The sequence below is a fragment of the Chelonia mydas genome, chromosome 7, assembly GCF_015237465.2.
Source record: "Chelonia mydas isolate rCheMyd1 chromosome 7, rCheMyd1.pri.v2, whole genome shotgun sequence".
Taxonomy (NCBI): Eukaryota; Metazoa; Chordata; order Testudines; family Cheloniidae; genus Chelonia; species Chelonia mydas.
The window spans coordinates 70,327,283-70,350,624 of NC_057853.1; the positions used below are offsets into that span (position 1 = coordinate 70,327,283).

A 23,342-nucleotide genomic window follows, 5' to 3' on the forward strand; every position below is an offset into this window, starting at 1 on the left:
ATCCCTGTGTTTGCCTGAATAAGTGTTGGACTCTGAGCTTCTGTGATTCATGGAGTGACCCATGTGATAATCCAGTAACTGGAAATTTGAAAGATGGTAGTAAAAGCAGTAATATTAGAAAGTAAACATCATGACACAGGCAAGAGTCTTTATCTGAAAAGGAGGAAGAAGGGTTCTGACTTCTTTCAAAAGCAGTTGTTAGAAGAAATAAAACGGTACGCAATCATGTTTCCATTATACCTGAAGGAATGAAAAGAAGATTATTATGTAGCCACTGGTCATGGTGTGTTGTTTGTCCCCCCCCTATACTCAGTCCACAGAGGACGAAAGTCTGTTACTCCTCAGTGCTAGAGAGCTTTTGGTTCTTTAGCTCAAGTTGTAGACTCATGATTTTAGCTTTGGTGGTCTCCAGTTCAATCCCTGTTGTCGGCCAAAATGGTGGCATTTACAGCTGTGTCTGCTAAATTAACAATATTGTACATGGATAACATTTCCTCTAATTGCTATGCATGCTCATCAGAGTAAAGGAACAAAATCCATTCTCTTCTCCCTTACTCCACCAAAGGATAAGCATGTTATAGTTCATATACTAATTAAGAGCAATGAGAAGGTACATGAAATATACAAGGACAGAAGGGGCACAAAAAAAACCCACTGCTTTTTGGTCAACAGCCCTTTAAGTACAGAAGAATCAAGGGGTCAGATGAGGCCCAGGCTACCCCATTCCAAATAACACCAACTGTACAAAAACCCTGGTGACAGCAGGAGCAGATGTAGGAGAGAGGAAGTGGTACCAAGGTAAGGCTGAGTCTCAATGAGAAGAGACAGCTGTCTCTTTAAGGATCCAGGGCCAGGAGCCTTATAATGAAGGGTAGGGTAAGATTCCCCTCCCTCCCAATCAACCAATTAATCCCCCAGCCAATCAAAACAAAACCCTGCAGGAAAAGCAGCACTTAAGAGCCCTGCTCTCAGTGAGGGAGTGCTCCTGGAGGGAGATGCTGCTCTGCTGGTAAACTGGCAACCCCCTGGAAGTTCTCATCCCAGGCTGTGGGAGAGCAATGAGAAACTACTCCACTCAGAAGACACTGGCTGCTTTCAAGGTTTGAGTTTAAAGTAATTTTGATTTTAAAATACATTGGCAGCCAGGCCACATGGGGCTGGTGCCAGGAAATATAAAGAGCACACCAAGGAACGGACAAGCTCCAGGCAGTAAGCTCACCACAGTCTTGATCCAGTTCACCAATGTACAGACACAGAACAAGAGTGCTGCCATCTTACCTCTCACTAAGAACCTGACCCAGAGCCCAGTGAAATCAATGGAGAGACTCCCATTGATTTCAATGGACACTGGATCCAGCCCTAAGTGCTCTCTTTATGATTCCACTTCATGCATCATGAATCCCCTAAGTATGAATTCTATCCCCTCAAGCATGTAAGTGCAGGAGTGACAGCATTCTCTCTTTCCTAGAAAAGCAGAAAGATGGGTTTGGGAATAGGGTTGAAGTTTGAGCTCCTGAGTCATAGCCCAACCCTCAATATTTATTTTTGTCTCACACGCAGTTCCTTATAAGTGTCTTCAGGTGAAGGAAGATTAATGTCATACTTTCTACTTGACTTACCTTCTGTGGGAGAATGACTAAGGCCAGGGATTTGCTGTGGGATAATCATCTTATAGTCGTAACACCATCTGTCCAGCCTACAAAAGTGTAAACCAAGAAATTGGGTCACTGACTGTCATTGAGAGCAGCCAAACTGAGGACATACTCATCTCGCTGTATGCAGTGTTGTTGTAGCCGTGTTGGTCCCAGGATATTGCAGAGATAAGGTGGGTGACGTAATATCTTGGACCAATTTCTGTTAGTGAGAGAGACAAGCTTTCCCATCATGACACACACACACACACACATATATTCTGGAATTGCAATATACTGGGTCCAATTTCTGAAGATGAGTCAAACAACCTGCTAGTCATGTTCCTGAGAGCTGATTAGCATTTGTTATAGAAAGACAAAGCAGATGTCCATGAGGGAGTTAAAGCTACTCATGATGGAGGAGAGACATTCAAGACCAAACTTTCAGAAAAGGAAGGAGGAATTAGTTTGTATGCAAAAACTAGATGCACAACATGTATCCATAATTACAAATGCAAAATGGGCTGTTGTGAATGGAAATAGACAATTATGGCCTGCTATACTATCCATTTGCATGTGCAACTGTGGTAAGTAACTGAGTACGCTGAAGGGAACAAATATTTCCTGAGCCCTAGGCTCCCTGAATACAAATATTACCTTTATCTAAATACTAACCATCTTCCCCCTCCCTAGTCATAAGGTGGCTGTCTGCTGTGAGTAAAGGGGCTTCAGTATTCAGCAATGTCAATCCAGCAAATTTTGCTATCCTAACACTCTTGAAAGGGGGACTATCTAAAGGTCGTTAGAAACCAAGGCCCTCAATTAAAATCTAGTGGAGCTTATTTTTGGTTGTACTTTTCTGAGTTAGGCAGGCAGGAGGTTCTCCTCATTTTTGCTTTTTATTCCTCCTCCAAAGGCTCTGGTATTAAACTGACTTCCTGGGTGATATTTGCAGAAGGCCTAATCTGTAAGGTGAAGATCTCCCCCATAATTAATTATCTTCCATTTCCCCCACCACATGCTCCTCATCAATAATCCACAAGTACTGTATAACCCTAACATTTCCCTCCAATTTCATTGTATCCTGTATTCAAACGTTCCTCAGTAGATTTATTACAGCAGCTGAATAGGTAACTATGCCTCTTTGATGAGCCTACTGGGAAGTTCTGGTGGTGGTTGTTTGGTTTGTTTATTTGTCTTTCCTTGTAGACCTTGCTCATGCAACCTGCCTGTGTAGCAGCAGGAAGAGGAGGCTTCCTTTCATCTTAATAAGAAAGAAATACAATCGCTGTTAAGGAACTGGAAAGGAGTGCTGCTGATTTCTGGTGAGCTTTTTATTGAAAGAGTCATTTCTCTAAGTCCCCGCCAGAAATCATGTATGCTGTATAAATGTGAAGGTCAGATTTAAGAGCTTTGGCTTTTCATATGTAGAATGTAACTATTTTCATAATAAAGCATTAGGTCAGATAAGTGCTGGCCATTTAACCATCTCAATGTCTCAGATGAACCAGTTAGGCTCAACAAAACCCCAAAGGAAAATATATCCCCTAAGAGAAAGTTGGGATATACTGGCACAGAGCAACTATATGCTCTCATTTCCTGACACTTTATGGTCTGGCCTTTATTGCTTAATGTGCTTAACAAGGGTGTGGCTGGGTTCATCTGAGTTTTATAGCTCCCGGGATACAGACCCAGGCGTACATTAATTTGGTAGCTCTAGGGCCTGTTTCAGCAGGGACATAAGGCACCAGGGACAGCAGGTGTTCGGCAAAGGGAGTGAAGAGCAGGAGGCAAAGGGATGCCAAGGGCGAATGGTGCTCTAAAGAAGAGGGAGGGAGAGGAGGAAATATCATGAAACTTCAACTGGATTGAGAGAGGGTCTTGCTTTGGTAACATGTTTGCTAAGCTCACATTGCCTTAATATTAAATCACACAGCTGCCCAGATACTGTTCGGATGAGCAAGCCAGAAATGCCAATAAAAAAATTAACTTACACTCCATGTTAGCTTCCTTTACAGAATCTTGTCATTATTTATTTTTAACACTTTATCTGACACCATTACCTGGAGGAGGTGATCTGAGCTGCTGGCCTGTGGCACAGCACAGCCAATGAGGAGACAGATCAGGATATGGAGCATAGCAGAGTAAACTGGGGACACTGGTTAGAGGGAAGTGGAGTTTGGCTGTCTGACCCGCTCAACACTGGGGTGGTGTCTCTGTCCATCCTATGGCATGACTGTGTATGGATCAGGAAGAACCAATCTCTTCCTAGAGGGAAAGAAGAAATGTATGTGATTCCGCACTTACTGTCTGTCCCAGATTCTCAGCCACTCTCTGGCTATTTTATGCTAGTATATATAGATTGGGTTTTGTCACCCTCCCACTTGCCCTTTAGTCGTGTGATTGCTCTTTTTGTGGTTTCATTATTCCCCAGGGGATCTGTAGGTGCCACTGATTGGGCACTACTACACATCTCAGTTTAAGGTTTAGTCACACAAGGAGGTGGTGTGGGTAGAGCGGAAGGAAACTATGGCGGAGAGAACCCACGGTGTTCTATTCTTCTTGATTCCATTCCCACCCAACCTTTACTGCCCTGAGTAACCAGCAGCTCCTCCTCCTCTCTGATCACATTTCCTGCTGTTGACGGTTATTAAGGTGGTTTTATACTCCTGCTCTGATATCACAATAACATCTAAGCATGGATGGCTTTGACAATAAACTTCTTATATAAAGGACAAGAAACTACCTGGTACTGAAACCTGTAAAGGCTTCCTGGGTAACCTTTGCTGGAATCCCCCTTAAGGTGTTTCTATTACAGCTTTTGCTTCTGAATGTTAGCTAGATTCAAAACACTAATTAAAAGATTGAATGCAATAGTAAATCTGTGCACACAGAAAACTTGTCTCTCATTAACCCCTACCAGAGCACAGGCCATAGTCAGTTCAGGCATCCCCCTACTGGTTTTTGTGTTCATCACAACTATAGTTAAACTCAAACCTTTTCAAAGGGAATATCTGTGAAAGAGGAGCAGGAATGTGTGAGAGAGGGAGTTAGTTCAGACCCCGTTGCACCTGCAGCTGATATAGACATCCTGGAATTAATTCATTTTATACCTGTGCACTGTTCAATCTGAAAGAAAAAAACAATCACTGAATTGGAAAACTGAGATTTTTAGAAACATTTAAACCTGTCAAATAAAATTCCGATCCAGCCACGTTTTATGCATGTCCTTAACTTTGCATAAGTGGGTAGTCCCAGTGAAGTCAATAGGCTATTCATATGCGTACAGTTAAGCACTCATAATTGCTTTAGAAAATCTTGGCCTTTCTATTTAGACTCTTAAGCCAGTGCTACTCAAAGTGGTGGTCCGTGGACCGGTGCCAGTCCGCGAGCCACCAGCTGCCGGTCGGTGCGCACATTGGGGGAAAAAAAATTGCCGGTCCTCGACATCAGCTAGCTTGAGAAGCTGTCTTAAGCCATTCCCTTGACTACTGTTTCAGATCCCTGTCTGAATAAGTGCAGTGACTCTCAGGGCATGGCTACACCTGCAGATGTAGAGCGCTGGGAGTTAAACCAGCCTTCGGAGACCACAGCAGGGAAAATGCTGCTGGGTGTTTACACTGTCAGCTGCAAGCGCACTGGCGCGGCCACATTAGCAGCTCTTTCAATGCCACAAAGAGCAGTGCATTGTGGTAGCTATCCCGGTGTGCAAGTGGCTGCAACGTGCTTTTCAAATGGGTGGGGTGGAGTGTGTTTGGGGGAAGAGAAAGTGGGTTTTTGGGGGGCTGAGAGCATGTCAGCATGCTGTCTTGTAAGTTCAGACAGCAGCAGACCCACCTCACACACACTCACAACAGCAGCATTCCACACTAATGGTTTGCTTTGTCCCGGAGCAGATAAGCATGCCAGCTGTCAGAAATGGAGCTTTGAAAGGGCATATCTGCATTCCTGTAGCCGATTTCAAAACAATGACCAAAGTGGCCGCTTGACTTCAGGGGATTATGTGACGTTTCCGGAGGCCAATCACAGCGCAGTAACGCAACACCTCGTTCACACTGACGCCCGGGCTTTTCAGCCGGGGCACAGCAAGCCTTATGCTTCTCATGGAGGTGGATTACCAGGAGTGCTCCAGCTGCAGAATCCAGGCGCTCTGCGTGCCTTGCCAGTGTTGACGCATCGGGAGTTAGGGCTCCCGGGGCTGCTTTAATGCGCTCTAACTTGCAAGTGTAGCCAAGCCCTCAATCATTTGGTTTTTTAGCCTTCACCATGGAAATGCTGCCAAGTTGTAAAGTCAGTATCACTATAAGATCTCATAGGAGATGAAAATGTGCAGGCAGAAGCCTGTGTTAATAATACAAATATCTTTGTTAATTAAGAAAAGTAGTAAGAGAAAGGAAGAGACCATTCAAAAGCCCATAAATGGGATGAAGTTTACCGCAAGAGTATCTGGGTGAATTTTTTTTTAATGTACTAACTTTTTTTAATGGTTAACTTTCTATTGCTCCAGAGGACACTAACTATGGATTTAGAATGGCTGTAATGGAGTATATTATTGATCTCATCATCTTATTGTTAAACATAGCAAAGTTAAGCAAGTCAGCACTAAACCCGGGTTTAACTGTGCCTCTGATAAAGTTGTACTGACCCTTCATATTCCAATAGTAAACATCTTTAGCTAAGTGAATGGAAGACAGAAACCAATAAGCAGAATGACAGCCTCACCTGAAAGCCTCACCAGCAAAAGCACATATGTATGTGCTTAACTTTGAAGCATGTAGCCCCATTGACCCATTTTTGAAATCAATTCTCTTTGACTTCTGTGAGGGCGGAGTCTGGCCAATGCTGAGCGTTTTTTAAAATCCTGCCTTGAATCTGGAAAAAGGAGGTCAACTGGATTGTTGTGACTATAACCTGATACTCTCTCTTTGGACTTAGTCCACCCTACCTCACAGAACTGTTGTCTCACTGCTCCTTTCCCCAATCTGCTTACCGTGACAAAAAGATTTCAAGAGGGGTGGCTTGATCCCAGTTTTTAAGTACCCACATGGGGAACAAAAATTGGATAATGAGCTCTTCAGTCTAGCAGACAAAGGTGTAACAAGAGCCAAGAGCTAGAAGTTGAAGCTAGACAAATTCAGAGTAGAAATACTGCATGGACATAGTCATGGTCATTAACCATTACCGAACCATTTACCAAGGGTTGTGGTGGATTCGCCATCACTGGTCATTTTTAAATCAAGACTGGATGCTTTTCTAAAAGAGATGCAGTAGTTCAAATAGGAATTAATTCTTGGATGTTCTATGGTTTGTGTTGGACAGGAGATCAGACTAGATGATCACAATGGTCCCTTCTGGCCTTATAAACTATTAAACTATCCCCAGCCTTCTCTCTATCCCTCCATTCTTAGCACTGTTGATGCAAGAACTTTCTTCTGTGCAGCTCCTGTTCTCTGGAACAGCCATCCTGTATTTCACAGCCTCATTGTCTCTGCATCTATTTTCAGATCCCATTTGACCCTTTGCCTATACCTTTACTATTTCTCTCCCTGTACTATGTATAATTTAATTTAACTTTATAATTTTATTTGATTTTGCAAAACATTTTGGGATGCAGTTTGTAGGAAAGATGTGACACAAAATAATGTCATCTTGTATTAGTTATCCTCAACCATTATCTTTGTGCAAGGGATCTTTTCAATTCCAGGGCAGAAATACCTTTACTGATATGTGAGTTACAGTATTAATAATTAATCTGCAGTGTTGATATACTGTAGTGTCAGAGTTGCTGTATGGTACTGTGAGTATGTTATTTCTGTCCTTTAAACTGGAATTATGTTTGGACCTGCTGTGTAATTGTCACGTGGTCTGAAACTTGCAGTTATGACAAGGGAAGGGCATTCTTCAATAATCTATGAATACTGTATGTTGACCTGGTTATTGGAATATTTACTGTATGACTATATTGGTTTACTTTAATAGATGGCTGTTGGAAAAACAAGCAGGAAATGAAATAATGACTTGAGGTAAGATACCTCCAAGCAAATACTTCAGGGCAGTTAAGAGACAATGCCTGAGCTATTAACTGTGAAGAGCTTACCTTCCGGGCTCCGGCTAAATTACAGAGCTTGTCTGGCTGATGCTGGGAAGCAACACATCAAAAGGACTAGAAACAGTTGATGACTGTCTCTGTCTAGAGGCTGTATAGTTCCTGGGAACTGTTTGGAAGAATAGACCCTGTGGGATCTGGGATAAGGTAGGCCTGTCTAAGGCCTCAGGTAAGACAGACGTGTTTGTAGCCCTTCTGTTGTCTTAAAACCCTTTTCTCTTATGTTATGCTTTGTTCCTACTGTAAAGAGTAAACAATACTTTGGTTTAAGAAGGCTGTCTGAGTGCTCAGTATATCACTAGACTCCTTAAGGGAAGAACCACAAATGCAGAACCTAACTGGACCCGTTGAGTAAGCACAGTCAATACAGAGTGCTATACCCCAGGACCAGATCTAAGAGTGGAAGAATCAAGGGCTTCCACCCTAAGAGAGGTGAAGGCATGAGGCCTGATATCTGTGGGGTTGCACCCAGAGAAAGCAGAGAGGGGTCAGATGTGCAGCTAACTCTGTAACCATCACACCAGCTATTCACCACCTAAATCCCACTTAAGATCTGATAAATATCCTTAGGCCTCAAGGCAGTCCTCCACACATATTTCACCCCATGTCCCTGACCTTGGTGCCCCCCTTTGCAATGCATTACTGACTTAGTTATATGTGGTGGTGAGGAAAACGCGTTTATTTTTAACACATTCTCTGACAAGCAAGCAGATTTCCTTTCCAGGAGTGCTGACTCTGAACATCAGTCGTGCAGATGACTGTGTTCTGAGCATGGAGCAACAAAAGTTTGTCCATATAATTGACGTAATATCTCTCATGTTATATGGCTCCTTTCTTTGCTCTTTCATCTTGGTCTAACTGAGTGCAAATAAACAATTTTACTGCCAGGTAGAAATCAAATTTTCTTTCCTGTTCAAAATCTCTTCTCACCAGACTTGGTAATAGCTACACAAGGCAGTTCATAGAATCATAGAATATCAGGGCTGGAAGGGACCTCAGGAGGTCATCTAGTCCAACCCCCTGCTCAAAGCAGGACCAATCCCCAATTTTTGCCCCAGATCCCTAAATGGCCCCCTCAAGGATTGAACTCACAACCCTGGGTTTAGCAGGCGAATGCTGAAACCACTGAGCTATCCCTCCCCCCTCTGTGGGGTGGGAGGAGAGGGACTGTGGATTTTATTTGTTTCTATTGACGGCAGTGATTAATTTGTAATGAAAGAGGTGCTCGGGATCCAGCAATTTTTTTACATAACTTATACAGCAAGCCGAGCGGTACTGGGGCTATGAACTGCCAAGCTTAGAAGTGCTGGGGCTCAGCCCTGGCAAACCCTGGCACAAATTAAGCACTGATTGACTGTTACCCTAGCTAGTCACTGTTAAATAAGGGAGGATATCTGGCATGTCTATTTTATGCTGTATCCATGCAACGTATACAGGACACATGGTAACCTGGAAAACATATGTTTAAAATCAAATCCACACATTGCAAATTTCTAGCGACCTCCTGTCTTGTGGAAGGACTATTCTAAAACAAAAGGGGGACAGGGAAGGACCTATATGTGGCCCTCCACCAGGCTATAGGCAGCCTTTTCCTCCCAAGCAGGATAGTTGTTGTGTGGGGCACAGTACTCCAGGTCAGCTATGTACTTTCCTTTTTCTTGCAGTTGTGGCAGATGCCTTTGAGGGATGCTGTTGGAATCCACCTCACTATAAAAAAGCAGGCTCCACAATATTTTTTTCCACTTAATGTCTGCAGTTAGGGGAAGTAGCTACACCCCCTTGTGGCAGCAGCAAAAAAGCATGGCCTCTAGTGGATGAAATGAGATTAATGGGTATCTAGAGTATGTAGAAAGGACTTTCCTATTATCCCATTCTCCTCCCTTCCCTTGGTGTGTACGAACCATTCATTGCCATGATACCCTTTTGCAGGGAAGAGGTACGGTTCTCCAGCTGGTGGAATGGGAAAGGGTGTGAGCCAAAGGGGACGCTAGAGATTAGCTTTGCTCTGCCATCGAACATAGAGTCAATGCAATGAGGCTGTAGGGATGTATGCAGAGCCAAAGGGAAGTTTGCACGGTGCTGGAAGGAGATGTGGAGTTTGTTTCTCTGCTTTTCTTCCTTGTTCCCACCAAAGCTGCCAATCTGCCCCTATTCCTCATCCCCTTCCAGCACTGCTGGGACTGTGGGACAGCTGAACAAGGACCAGTCCACTCCTCTTCCCAAGCCAGTCTGAACAGCACTGCTCACTCTTCCTGGGGCCAAAGCAGGGAGCCTGGTCTGTTAAAGAGTCAGCAGAGCTGGGGAGAAACGAAGGGGTTTTTCCCTCTCAGAAAATTTAGAGAAAATAGTTTTGTTTATTTTGCATTGAAAATTTAGACATTTCTGTTAAATATATATTTCTGTTAAATTCAATTCAAAACGGGTACCTCTATGCTTCATGGGAGTGGAGTTCAGGTCTTATGCTCCTATTCTCTTCTATGGGCCAGGGATTTTAGCCAGACTACATCTCCCATAATGCTCCACTTTCTTGGTGTGAAGAAGGGAGAGTGTCATAATAGTCCCTGGCCATGGTGCATCATGAGAGATGTAGTCTGGCAAGAGAGTCCATCCCATAGAAGAGAATGGAAGCTTAAATCCCCCAAGGTACAACTTCCATGAGATACAGTGGCATCATTTTCAATTGAAATTATCCACAGGCAGTAGATACTTTTCACCAAAATCTTTGTTTAGTTTAAAATCCATTTTTCTGTCAAAAAAACAGTTCTGATGGAAAAATTTTGACCAGCCCTAAGAGTCAGGAAGGTTTTGACTAGCCCAAAACATAACCTCAAGTCGCGAATTTTCAAAGTACGGCTGTCTTTATGTACAAACTATACACAGTTTATTAGTGAAGAGATGGATCAAAATGCAATATGTTGAGCCAGTAAAAAAATCACAGATGGTCCAAAACTGAGAGTAATTAGGAAATTATTAAAAAGAAAAGCAGTGCCTTCTGCATACTAAGAAGTAGCAACCCCCCCACTCTTCAAAACTCACATGTACTGAGGGAAACTGACCCTTTCATTAGTTAAATCCGGAGATGAAGATAATCAACTGTATCCTTCCTGAAGCAGTTTCAGTACATGACAAAAACATGTTTTTTTCTGTTTTGTCTAAAGCAAAAAAGGCAAGAATTTCCAAAGTAACTAACAATTTGGGAGCCTCAGTTTTGGCTGCCCTACTTGAGATGGTTGAGGCCTGAATTTTGGGCTCAGCGTTGTTGGGTTTTTTTGAAAATCAGGCCCCTTTAAGGTGTCTTAAGTTGGGCACCCAAAAACTGAGGCACCCAAAATCTTTTTAGGGATACAGACTAACACAGCTGCTACTCTGAATCCAAAATCTCTAGTCTGTCAGTCAAGTAACTTTTCTTTTTCTGTCTCTCTGGTGCATCCAGTGGTGCCCCTGGACCATCAAGATACAAAAGGAGCACTTAAAGACAACAAAGTCATTGTGGAGAAACTAAATGAATTCTTTGCTTCAGTCTTCACGGCTGAGGATGTTAGGGAGATTCTCAAACCTGAGCCATCCTTTGCAGGTGACAAAACTGAGGAATTGTCATAGACTGAAGTGTCACTAGAGGAGGTTTTGGAATTAATTGAGAAACTTAATAGTAACAAGTCCCCGGAACAAGATGTCATTCACCCAAGAGTTCTGAAAGAACTCAAATGTGAAACTGCGGAACTATTAACTATGATTTGTAATCTGTCCTCTAAATCAGCTTCTGTACCCAATGATTGGAAGATAGCTAATCTAACACCAATATTTAAAAAGGGCTCTAGAGGTGATCCCAGCAATTACAGACCGGTAAGTCTAACGTCAGTACCAGGCAAATTAGTTGAAACAATAGTAAAGAATAAAATTGTCAGACACATAGAAGAACATAAATTGTTGGGCAAAAGTCAATATGGTTTCTGTAAAGGGAAATCATGTCTTACTAATCTATTAGAGTTCTTTGAGGGGGTCAACAAACATGTGGACAAGGGGGATCCAGTGGACATAGTGTACTTAGGTTTCCAGAAAGCCTTTGACAAGGTCCCTCATCAAAGGCTCTTATGTAAATTAAGTTGTTATTGGATAAAAGGGAAGATCCTTTCGTGAACTGAGAACTGGTTAAAAGACAGGGAACAAAGGGTAGGAATAAATGTTAAATTTTCAGAATGGAGAGGGGTAACTAGTGGTGTTCCCCAAGGATAAGTCCTAGGACCAATCCTATTCAACTTATTCATAAATGATCTGGAGAAAGGGGTAAATAGTGAGGTGGCAAAGTTTGCAGACGATACTAAACTGCTCAAGATAATTAAGAGCAAAGCAGACTGTGAAGAACTTCAAAAAGATCTCACAAAACTAAGTGATTGGGCAACAAAATGGCAAATGAAATTTAAGAACATAAGAAAGGCCATACTGGGTCAGACCAAAGGTCCATCCAGCCCAGTATCCTGTCTACTGACAGTAGCCAATGCCAGGTGCCCCAGACGGAGTGAACCTAACAGGTAATGATCATGTGATCTCTCTCCTGCCATCCATCTCCACGCTCTGACTAACAGAGGCTAGGGACACCATTCCTTACCCGTCCTGGCGAATAGTCATTAATGGACTTAACCTCCATTAATTTATCTAGTTCTCTTTTAAACCCTGTTATAGTCCTAGCCTTCACAACCTCCTCAGCCAAGGAGTTCCACAGGGTGACAGTGCGCTGTGTGAAGAAGAACTTCCTTTTATTTGTTTTAAACCTGCTGCCCATTAATTTCATTTGGTGGCCCCTAGTTCTTATATTATGGGAACAAGTAAATAACTTTTCCTTATTCACTTTCTCCACACCACTCATGATTTTATATACCTCTATCATATCCCCCCTTAGTCTCCTCTTTTCCAAGATGAAAAGTCCTAGTCTCTTTAATCTCCCCTTGTATGGGACGCATTCTAAACCCCTAATCATTTTAGTTGCCCTTCTCTGAACCTTTTCTAATGCCAGTATATAATGTGGATAAATGTAAAGTAAGAGCACATTGGAAAAAATAACCCCAACTATACATACAATACGATGGGGGCTAATTTAGCTACAACCAATCAGGAAAGAGATCTTGGAGTCATCGTGGATAGTCCTCTGAAGACATCCACATAGTGTGCAGCGGCAGTCAAAAAAGCAAACAGGATGTTAGGAATCCTTTAAAAAGGGATAGAGAATAAGACCGAGAATATTTTATTGCCCTTATATAAATCCATGGTACACCCACATCTTGAATACTACATACAGATGTGGTCTCCTCATCTCAAAAAAGATATATTGGCATTAGAAAAGGTTCAGAGAAGGGCAACTAAAATGCTAGGGCTATAACAAGGTTTAAAAGAGAACTAGATAAATTCATGGAGGTTAAGTCCATTAATGGCTATTGTTAGGGTTCCCTCCCCACTCTGAACTCTAGGGTAGAGATGTGGGGACCCACATGAAAGACCCCCCCTAAGCTTATTTCTACCAGCTTAGGTTAAAAACTTCCCCAAGGCACAAATCTCTATTTGTCCTTGAACCAAGGTATGCTGCCACCAAGTGATTTAGACAAAGAATCAGGGAAAGGACCACTTGGAGTTCCTATTCCCGCAAAATATCCCCCCAAGCCTACATCCCCTTTCCTGGGGAGGCTTGAAAAATAAACAAGGTGAGCACAAACCAGACCCTTGGGTTTGTAGGACACTAAAAACCCAGTCAGATTCTTTAAAAACAGAACTTTATAATAAAGAAAAAAAAGTAAAAGAAGCACCTCTGTAAAATCAGGATGGAAGGTAATTTTACAGGACAATCAGATTCAAAACACAGAGGATTTCCCTCTTGGCAAAACTTAAAAGTTACAAAAAAACAGGGATAAACCTCCCTCTAGCACAGGGAAAATTCACAAGCTAAAACAAAAGATAAACTAACACATTTCCCTGCTTTACTTACAATTTTTGTAATCTAGATGCTTAGTTCAAGTAGGCTTTGGGAGATGTATTTTCCCTGTCCCGATTCCTCCCTGACCCAGAGAGAACGCAAAACCCTTCCCCCACAGATTTGAAAGTATCTTCTCCCCTTATTGGTCCTTTTGGTCAGGTGCCAACCAGGTTACCTGAGCTTCTTAACCCTTTACAGGTAAGGAGGGATTTTATGATACCCTTAGCTGTATGTTTATGACAGCTATTAGCCAGGATGGATAAGGAATGGTCAGAGGGTGGAGATGGATGGCAGGAGAGAGGTCACTTGATCGTTACCTGTTAGGTTCACTCCCTCTGGGGCACTCGGCATTGGCCACCGTCAGCAGACAGGTTCTAGGCTGGATGGACCTTTGTCTGACCCAGTATGCTCTAATAAATGTGTTAGTCTCTAAAGTGCCACAAGTACTCCTGTTCTTTTTGTGGCTACAGACAAACACGGCTGCTACTCTGAAACCTGACCCAGTATGGCCATTCTTATGTTCTTATCCAAGAGCCCTAAGGGAAAGACAGTGTGTGGCTGGGGACACACCCTTGCTCAAGCAATTCTGTGTCTCAGCAGTGGCATGACTTAATGCATCCCTTCTAGCTTCTCTATCCTGTGTCTGCAGCCATACTCACCCCCAAAGCTTCTGAATAGGGAAGGCACAAACTGCTTCCGCTCAAGCAGCAGCACAGGGGTCAGTTGGCCCCTCTGTGTTTATCTTAGGGCTGAGTGAAAATAATCAGATTGTAAAATCTTTAACTCTAAAGGGTTTCTGTTTTCTTGTGATGTTGCAAAAATGTAAGTTTTTGTGAAAAACATGCAAGTTTTGGACTGAATTTTTGCCTCGCAAACAGGATTTTTTAAAAAGTTCACCTAAAAATGGTCCTATTTTAGAGCAAAAACCTCAACATTTGGAAATTCCTTTTGGTCCAAAAATCAATTTTTGCATGTTTCAAGAGAGGAAGGAGATTTTGCAAAATGTTGCAGAAATGCAAAACTTAGCAGATGCAAAATCACCCACAGTTAAATTATAAAAATGTTCACCCAAATGTTCACCCAAAACATTCTTGAAAATTGCTCCTAGTTTTGCACCACCCTCGTTTTACTCCCTAGCCTTGAATCTTGGGACAGAGTGACATTCTCTATCTCAGATATCAAACTCTCTATTAGAAAAGGAGCACTTGTGGCACCTTAGAGACTAACAAATTTATTTGAGCATAAGCTTTCGTGAGCTACAGCTCACTTCATCGGATGCATGCACGAAAGCTTATGCTCAAATAAATTTGTTAGTCTCTAAGGTTTCAGAGTAGCAGCCGTGTTAGTCTGTATTCGCAAAAAGAAAAGGAGTACTAGTGGCACCTTAGAGAATGCATCGGATGAAGTGAGCTGTAGCTCACGAAAGCTTATGCTCAAATAAATTGGTTAGTCTCTAAGGTGCCACTAGTACTCCTTTTCTTTTTGCGGATACAGACTAACACGGCTGCTACTCTGAAAACTCTCTATTGATACACTGGGTGCTGGTTGGTTTTTGGGACCAGTACTTTTTATGCTATTTTTGTGGATTGTGCTTTTACTACATATCAACCCTGGGTATGCTAATCAGTTCAACTGAAATCAAAAGCAATATTGTCTAGCCATGTAGTGAGATGGGAGCTTGCATGCAAGCACTGAAGTGAAATTTGTCACACTTACTGTACCTTAGCACTTCCTGCTGCAGATGTGACATGTGGAGAACAGCTTGAACAATTCACACTCAGGCAGTTCTGTGAGAGTTGCTAGTGAGATACAATACACGATTCCTCTGAAAACAAAGAACCATTTGATATACATTTGCAGCTACACCAAGCTGAGCCATATAGGGCATAATTCTGCCTTGTCCTGCATGGATGTGAGAGGCACATCTTTCCCCCCCCCCCTCCGTTCTCCCCTCACTTCTCCACCCCTCCTTCCCCCCCCCCCCCCTTGGAACTCCCAAATGGGTATCCTCTCATTCTCTAGGAAGGGGCATGCCTGATAAACCTGGTGGCTTCACAAGGAAAAGGTCAGGTTCCATCCCCCTCCCTCCCAGCTGCTGGCATGCAGCACTGCTGATTGTGCTCCTCTGTGCCATTCTGCCTCACATAGGCAGAATGGCTCCAGGAACCTCTGCTTGGCCATTACAGCTTCTTCTCCCCTTCACATGGCCCAGACAGGAAATGCAGGGTGGAGCCTCAACTCATTCTTGAGATTTTTAAATACAACGCAGAGCGCACTTACTTGCTGATTTAACTTTAACACACGCACACAGTGAAGAAAAGGTGCAGTTTTTCCTCTAGATGTTTTCACTAGGAGATGATCTGTCATGTTTATCCAGTGCAGAAAGAGAAGGCTTATGTAGAAGGTGGTGTTTCAAGCTATTTATTTTGGATGATTTAATATGAATATACAACTTTTCACTCATAAAAAGGCACAGAGGTTAGAGCAGGTGTACGTCTAAACCTTCTCCAAGTGAAGGCTACATTACTAATTTGCAGAAGACTGAAGGCCACACCTAGTTTACGTGAAGCAGAGCAGAAAGCCTATACCCTCTACTCTCTTTTATTGTTTGTGTCTCTCTTTTAAATGTATATGTTAATTTAATGCATGTGAAAGGGACCAGATTGCCAACCCAGGAAAGCAAAATCCTGTATTTACTCACTGAACAGGTACAGCATGGGCAGACTTCTCCATAACATCTGGCTAATGTGATGTGCTATGACATGAAGTGACCACCCATAATATGATGCTGAAAATATACTTTATCTCCATACCCATTCAGCCCTTGGCTTCTGTGCTGAGACTGCCAATGCAGGTGGCAATTAGTGCCTGTTGTGGTGACGGTGACTAATCTGGGCACTTGTTCATTGCCCGCTGAACTCTAGTGCATCTCCCTTCTGGGAACAGACCACTGTCCGAAAGAGTCTTCCTATACCCCGTTATGGGAACTGCTGTTGCAGAGATACTCTTGGGAGTATTATTGTGCCTCTCCTGATAAGAAGAGTTTTCATTTGTGTTTACTATGCTCAGATGGGCTGGGGCTTTGTGGAGGTTTTCGTTCAACTGCAGGAGTGTTGACTGCAGCTGTTACCAATGTTACATCCTGTTTCCTCTGTTTTATTCGTTTGTCTTCCAGGGCACTAGCCATGACTGTGTTCGCAGAGGTCCTGGAATGGGTCGTGCTCACACAGCAATGTTAGCTGAATACAATGGGTATTAAAAATGGTTGGATAATTGGTGGGAGAGGAGAAAGTTTGCAAAAATATTTGACTTTTTTTTCTGGTTTTTCATCAAAATTTCAAAATGTTCCACATTTTCCAACCAGCTCTGGCAGGTGTAAGTATGTAGGTGTACACACAAAAAGGGTATTGGCTAGGGTTTCCAAATGAGTCTAGGAGAGTTAGGGGCACAAATCTATTGAAATTGAGTGGGAGTTTGGTGCCATGCTGCTTTGAAAATCCCAGCCCTAGAGATTAAGGGCTTGATCCTGTTCCCTTGAAATCAATGGTCATGCGCCCACTGACATCAGTGGGGCAAAATCAGGCACTAGCAGCAGGGAAAACCTCCTGCCACTCTTGCTATTAATGCACCCTGTAGAAAGAACTCACTGCATGTTTTCCTTTCTGCTGCCATTGTGTCCTTCCCTTGTCTCACATTTTAAAGGCCTGAAGACCACATTTGGGCCTATGTGGATGAAGAGCTTAGAACATGACCTGTTAGGAGAGAGAAGAGGGTCAGTTAAGGGACAGACAGTGGTGAGAGCCATCCGTCCTCAAGGGTATTGCTCAAAAGCAAGACAACTGAAGGGAACAAATCAAGACCCTGACTCTACAAACACTTATGCACGTGTGTAGCTCTACACATACAAGCAGTCCCATTGCTCTGTTGAGGACTATGTTCTCACTTTGTGTTCTGGTGCTAGCTATCTGGTGCTAGCTACATATGCCTCAATTTTCTCAGCCAACCAACACTGCGACTGGCAGGCTGGCTTTCTTCTCCTCTCTTGGGAGTCACATGGTCCCGCTCGTAGGCCATTTTGTATATGTTGCTATACCATCACTGTTGTTTTAGTATAGTTATTGTTAATAAGATAATTACTATCAGTGATACAAGTTAACAGCATCCTAGATTTACACAGAGCCTTTGCTCATAATACTCCACTAATTTTAATGTACTTTTTACCATGCTGAGGCCTTACAGTTCACTTGTCCTGCAGGAAGAGTGTCCGTACAGGAACACAATGTGTTCCAATGGGATTCTCCCTGCAGACCAGGAAACCTGTGTTGGGGTTTAATGCTCGAGGACAGTGTGTATCTTGTTCAAAGATGTCTCTCTTCTGGGTTCTCTGTTTTTGCTCTGGCTTCTGTTTCCCTGGCTGATGAACTTCATGTGGCTATCTGTATAGATAACAGTATCTAATTAGTGGTGCCCTTTGTATTGTGGAAAATGGATAAAATAAAGTATATTGGGCTAGATTGTCCCCTCCACATCGGTGGTCAGAGAGGATGAAAACCTGGTGGATTCAAGCAGGAAGAGGGGCAGGCTGCCTCTTCAGCACCATCCTCCCCTTCTTTCCACCCTGCAGAATACCCCAGTGGCTACTTTGCAGTGACCAGGTTCCATGAGCAGAGAGGGAGCTGTTTTGTCCATGGAATTGTCCCCATGGAAAATCCGAGAATAAGGTCGTGCTGACTCTCTCAGCATTCATTTCCTCACTGTTCCCCTCTGCACTCTGAAACTCCCCCTGAGGGTGGTATCAGGGGCAGCAGCTGCCAGCTGGATCCATGCTCCCAGGTGTCTAGAAGCTTAAGGGAGAGGGTGAGGAGGTTGTGAAGCAGCTCAGACCACTGTAGAGGTGACCATAACTTCTGACTGGTCCCCCAAAATCTATGTGTTTGTGGACCAAATCCCTTGCTATTTCCTTGAGTGGGATGGGGAACACTTACTACCCTCTATCCACAGAACAATATGGAAGGAATTCTCAGTCTGATCCTATAGGAGTCTTTCCAGTGACTTCAGTGGGCTTTGGATCAGGCTCTGTGAGTAGCAACTTGCAGATTTTCCTGTTTCTTCTGCAAAAAAAAACAAACAAACAAAAAAAACCACACATGGGGGTGGGGGGGGCAATTTAACCCTTTGTTCATTAAACCAAGCCTGGAAGTTCCAGACGATAAGCTGAGCCGAGCCCATGGCTCTCATATGTTTCAGAAATAATGCATGTGCTTTTCACCCACTCATGGGACCACATCCTGCACTCCTTACTCAGGCAAAGGTCCCACTGAAGCCAATAGGAGTCTTGCTGAGTAAGGATTCGAGGTTTGGCCTGTCTAAGGCAGCTGGACAGAACAAAAAGCTTGTTCCAAATTCTTAGTTAATCATAATAAAATGAATGGAATGATCATGAAAGTGCTGACAAATGAAGTACATCCACTGGAATCCAGTCTGCAGCTGCTGCATGGTTGGGCCCTCTAGGACATGGACAGCACAGGGCAAATTATTCCCACCAAGGATCAGTCCTACTCCCATCGACAATGGCTTCAATCCAGCAAAGCATGGAAGTGTGTGAGTAATCCTAGTGAAGGTAAGCATGTGCATACGTGCTGTGCTTTGGATCCAGAAAACGAGGCATGCTTTAGAGGGAACCACCTTTAGGAAGAGAGAGATTATTTCATTCTCCAGGATCAGTTGATATTCTCTGCCTTTATTGACAGCTGCTAGCAAGAGTGCCAACTAGTGCAGTTGTGATAACGGGCATGGTGACTTGGCTACCTGTCCACTGGAAATGGGACTGATCTCACCAACGCTTCCAATTCACATTCAGTCCCAATGTACATAGTTCATGTCTGCCAGAAGAAGAAGTAACTTTGATCACACCTGAGTAGCAACATGGTTTATTTAAAAAAAAATCTTGGACAAAAATAAAAAGCACTTGTGTTAATTTATTACTAACTTCTGAGGGGGTTGTTTTGTGTGTGTGTGTGTGTGTTCTGTAAATTCAAAAACATCATTAAAGTACATTAGAGCATTCTTAAAGGGAAAGAATTCTGCATCAAGCTGACAGCTAGAACACTGAAACATCTCCATTTGGGAACTATTACCGTTTGCCAAGTTCCTCTTATAGTTTGTTTATATGCACTTTCCAGTGTGGGTTTTTTCCCCCCTGAATTTACTGAGTAGATAGATATATTTGCGTAGCATGAAATACGCTTTTAACTGTCTGAAACAGAAAACAAAGTGGGGGGGAAAAAAACTATTTCATTAATATTGTCTTTGGAGTACTTTTTTAAAAGTTTCAGGATGTTAATTATAAGTTATATACCAGCTATAAATATGCATCAAAAACTTAACTGAAATCCAAACGTTTAAAAAAACAAATCTTTAGGCCATCTCAAGAATAAAAAAACCATCGCTGGCTTCTGTCTATGATATTTTCTGTTGTAATTGATGACTGGCCTCCTTTAAAGTATTGATATTAAAGTATTGCTGGTTACTGTGCCGTGCATTTGTTTTGAGTTCCTACCCCCTTGTTGCTCAATGAGGCCAAAATCTAAAATAAATAAAACCCCCTCTTAGTTCTGAAAAGCAGAGGCGTAAGTTAGAGAATAAGACACATTTTAAAAAATTCAACTTTACCTGGCTTCTATATTCAAGCAGTGAAGAGTGGTTCATTAGGCAACCTGAGCTCAGTGCAAACAACCGACCGACCCTGTGAGAGTGATGTTGATTCCTCCCAACCTTGTATCACAAATGAGTCCCACAGCTCCTTGCAAAGTAATTGGTCTAATTAGGTGGTAGGAAGGAGCTTCTTTAAATTCCTCAGAAATTAAGACGTGTCATCCGCTTAACATCTTAACATCTGTTACTGTCTCTTGCACATTTCACCACCGCACAGGTCTGAAGGAGACTTTGCTTGTCCCTTTAGACGAAAAGAAACAAACCAAAACACCTTTGAAACAGAGAAAAAATTAGCCTTTCCTTCAGTGGGATGAAGCATGTCAGGCATTTCGCCCCATCTTTATTTCTCAATTTGGTGCATGTTTGCCTGGGTGAGTACGGCTTTCTCTTTGTTAATAAACAACTAGGAGGACATGGCATATCCTGCAGTAATCCTTACTGATGGGATAATGTGGTCCTGAAATTGTTTCCTGAGAGACTGATCACTGTGCAGGTTACCCCCTCCTCCTGTTTCCATATTTGCAATTTCGTTTCAAATGGGCTATTTTGATTTTTAACTATGAGTGATTAGAATGACAACTAATTTGCTTTCTTTTTTTTTCTTTAACTTTGTTGTCTGGCAGCAAGTAAGTAACTATTTAATTATGGCTTATTGCTCATTCAGTAGGTGTAATTTGAAAATATGTTTAGAATATTGATTAGGTTATTACTTAGCCATTGGCCAGGTGTCAGGCATACACACACAGAGTGTATGAGAGCTGTATACATAAGTGGTGAAGGGTTGTGAAGGTTACTTTGCAAGACGCAGTTGCGGAATGTTTGAGGCTCTTTAAACATATCCTGTTTAGTTTTTTCCCCCTTACTCATATTCTTTAAATGCTGCTGTGCAGTATTTATATGAACTATTGGTACACCACCACAGAGGAGCAATTTAACATATATACACCTCTACCCCGATATACCGCTGTCCTCGGAAGCCAAAAAATCTTACCGCGTTATAGGTGAAACCGCATTATATTGAACTTGCTTTGATCCACTGGAGCACGCAGCCCTGCACCCCCGGAGCGCTGCTTTACCGCGATATATCCGAATTCATGTTATATCGGGTAGCGTTATATCGGGGTAGAGGGGTGTGTGTGTGTGTGTATGTATGTATGTATGTGTATATATATATACATTTAAAAGGTAAAAAGTTCATGAGTGTATTTGGATATGTTACATGCAAACTCACATTATTTCCCAAAGGGCTCATCGTTCTTTGTACAGAGAGAGAGGCAGGATAGGAAATCTAATTTACTGCAGTTTATGAAACGCTTTTCTTTGGGTTCTGCTTTATTTTAATTGCAGCTCAGGCAAATTATGCCCCCTACTTCTTTGATAATGGAGCCAGCAGCACTAATGGGAACATGGCACTTCTCAGCCTTTCAGAAGACATACCTGTTGGTCAGTATCACTGCACATGTGTTCAAATAAATTCTAAAATTGTTGTCCTTTTTTGCCTGGATCATTACAAAGGAATGGGAAAACATACCATTTATTTTGTTATGGTGTCCATTACATATGCCCAAAATGTTCTAGTAGCTTTGCCTTTGATGGACTTAAATGTTATTCTTTCTCTCCATATGGACCTCGCTTCATTTAAAATGACTGGTTTGAATGCAAACTGCATTTTGAAATCATTATTCTTCTCTCCCACCCGATTGGTCACCTGATTCACCAAGAGCATCCGAGTGTTGTGAGGCCATAAATGATTTGTGATATTAAGAGACATTCTTGTCTGGCCAGGCAGATGTTTATGGGAAGAGAACAGAGTTGCTGATCATTATTAATGACCACTTATATTCCTCATAGGAAAGCCCACAGCGCAAACTGTACACTGAAATGAAAATAAGAGAGAACACACATCAGGTTTTTCTTCAAATAATTGTTATCCTTTTTATGTTTAAAGTAGAAATAGCTGAATATTTACTGTCACAATATTTTTGTGATTTTTTTTGACTAACTGGGGGGGAAAACGTCCTTTTTGTATTGAAAATTTTGGAGGTTTTATTTCCCAACCAGCTCTACTTTAAAAATGTTATGGTTTAAAAAAAAAATAGCACAGCAATGCATCCATATGCAGCACTGGGACTCTGTTTTGTGTTTACTCTTGTCTGGCTGTAGTTACTAACTTTTGAATGAGCCCCATAAAAGATAGGCCCTATCTGTTCTGGTCAGAATTAAAGTGAGTGAGATTTTTAAAAGTGCTCAGCATTGGCCTAATTCTGCTCCCATTGTCATCAGTGGGGCAACACAACGCTTTGGAAAATCTCACCCTAAAGTTTCTTTGGCATGTTTTGTAACAGGAGGTGTTTGTCATGGTGTAGGTGGGAAAAGTATCCCCATCCCACTCTTGTTTGGAGTGCTATGTACTGGTTGCTTCTACTCCAGACACACCTGCATTTCAGTGGTGGTGAAGATATAGCCAGTGGAATTTCACGTTAACAGGAAAGGACCTATGCAGCAAAAATGATCTTTCTCTTCCTTTTGGGAATGATGGCGTAGGTTCTCTTCAGTTCCTGCAGCTATAGGACAAAGGGCCACTCCCAGTGGGGGAAGACTACAGCAGCAGCAGCTTGGTCTACACTTAAATTTTAGGTTGACATAGTTACATTGCTCAGGTGTGTGAAAAATCCACACCCCTGAGCGATGCAGCCATGCCAACTTAACCCCCAGTGTAGATGCAGGTAGGTCAACGGAAGAATGCTTCCATTGACCTATCTACCACCGTTTGGGGAGGTGATGATCCTACAGTGATGGAAAAACCCTTTCCATCGCTGTAGGCCATGTCTACACTAAGAGGTTATGGCTGCATAGCTATGGTGCCATCGCTGTGCTGCTAGTCCCCATAGTGTAGATGTGGTCTGAGTCTTCTTTACTCTTTGATGGG

The 23,342-nt window shown here is 42.5% G+C and overlaps 1 protein-coding gene and 1 long non-coding RNA gene across 3 annotated transcripts in view; one reads left to right on the top strand and one right to left on the bottom strand.

Annotated features, from left to right (window-relative positions):
* Positions 1-5,675: 5,675 nt before the first annotated feature.
* Positions 5,676-22,716, bottom strand: LOC122466707. The gene is made up of 3 exons (XR_006292436.1): positions 22,706-22,716; positions 20,416-20,420; positions 5,676-5,868 (listed from the first exon to the last, which is right to left on the bottom strand). It is a non-coding gene; the product is annotated as an uncharacterized LOC122466707 (long non-coding RNA).
* CDHR1 (cadherin related family member 1) overlaps positions 20,572-23,342 on the top strand; it is a 59,455-nt gene continuing 56,684 nt past the window's right edge. The window contains exons 1-3 of one of the 2 annotated variants that reach the window (XM_043552076.1): positions 20,572-20,784; positions 21,037-21,039; positions 21,761-21,856. In XM_043552076.1, coding sequence (XP_043408011.1) covers positions 20,724-20,784; positions 21,037-21,039; positions 21,761-21,856 — 160 coding nt within the window. In that variant the 5' untranslated portion in view covers positions 20,572-20,723. The remainder of the gene's footprint in view (positions 20,785-21,036; positions 21,040-21,760; positions 21,857-23,342) is intronic. The other variant, XM_007067270.3, reaches the window with a different exon arrangement.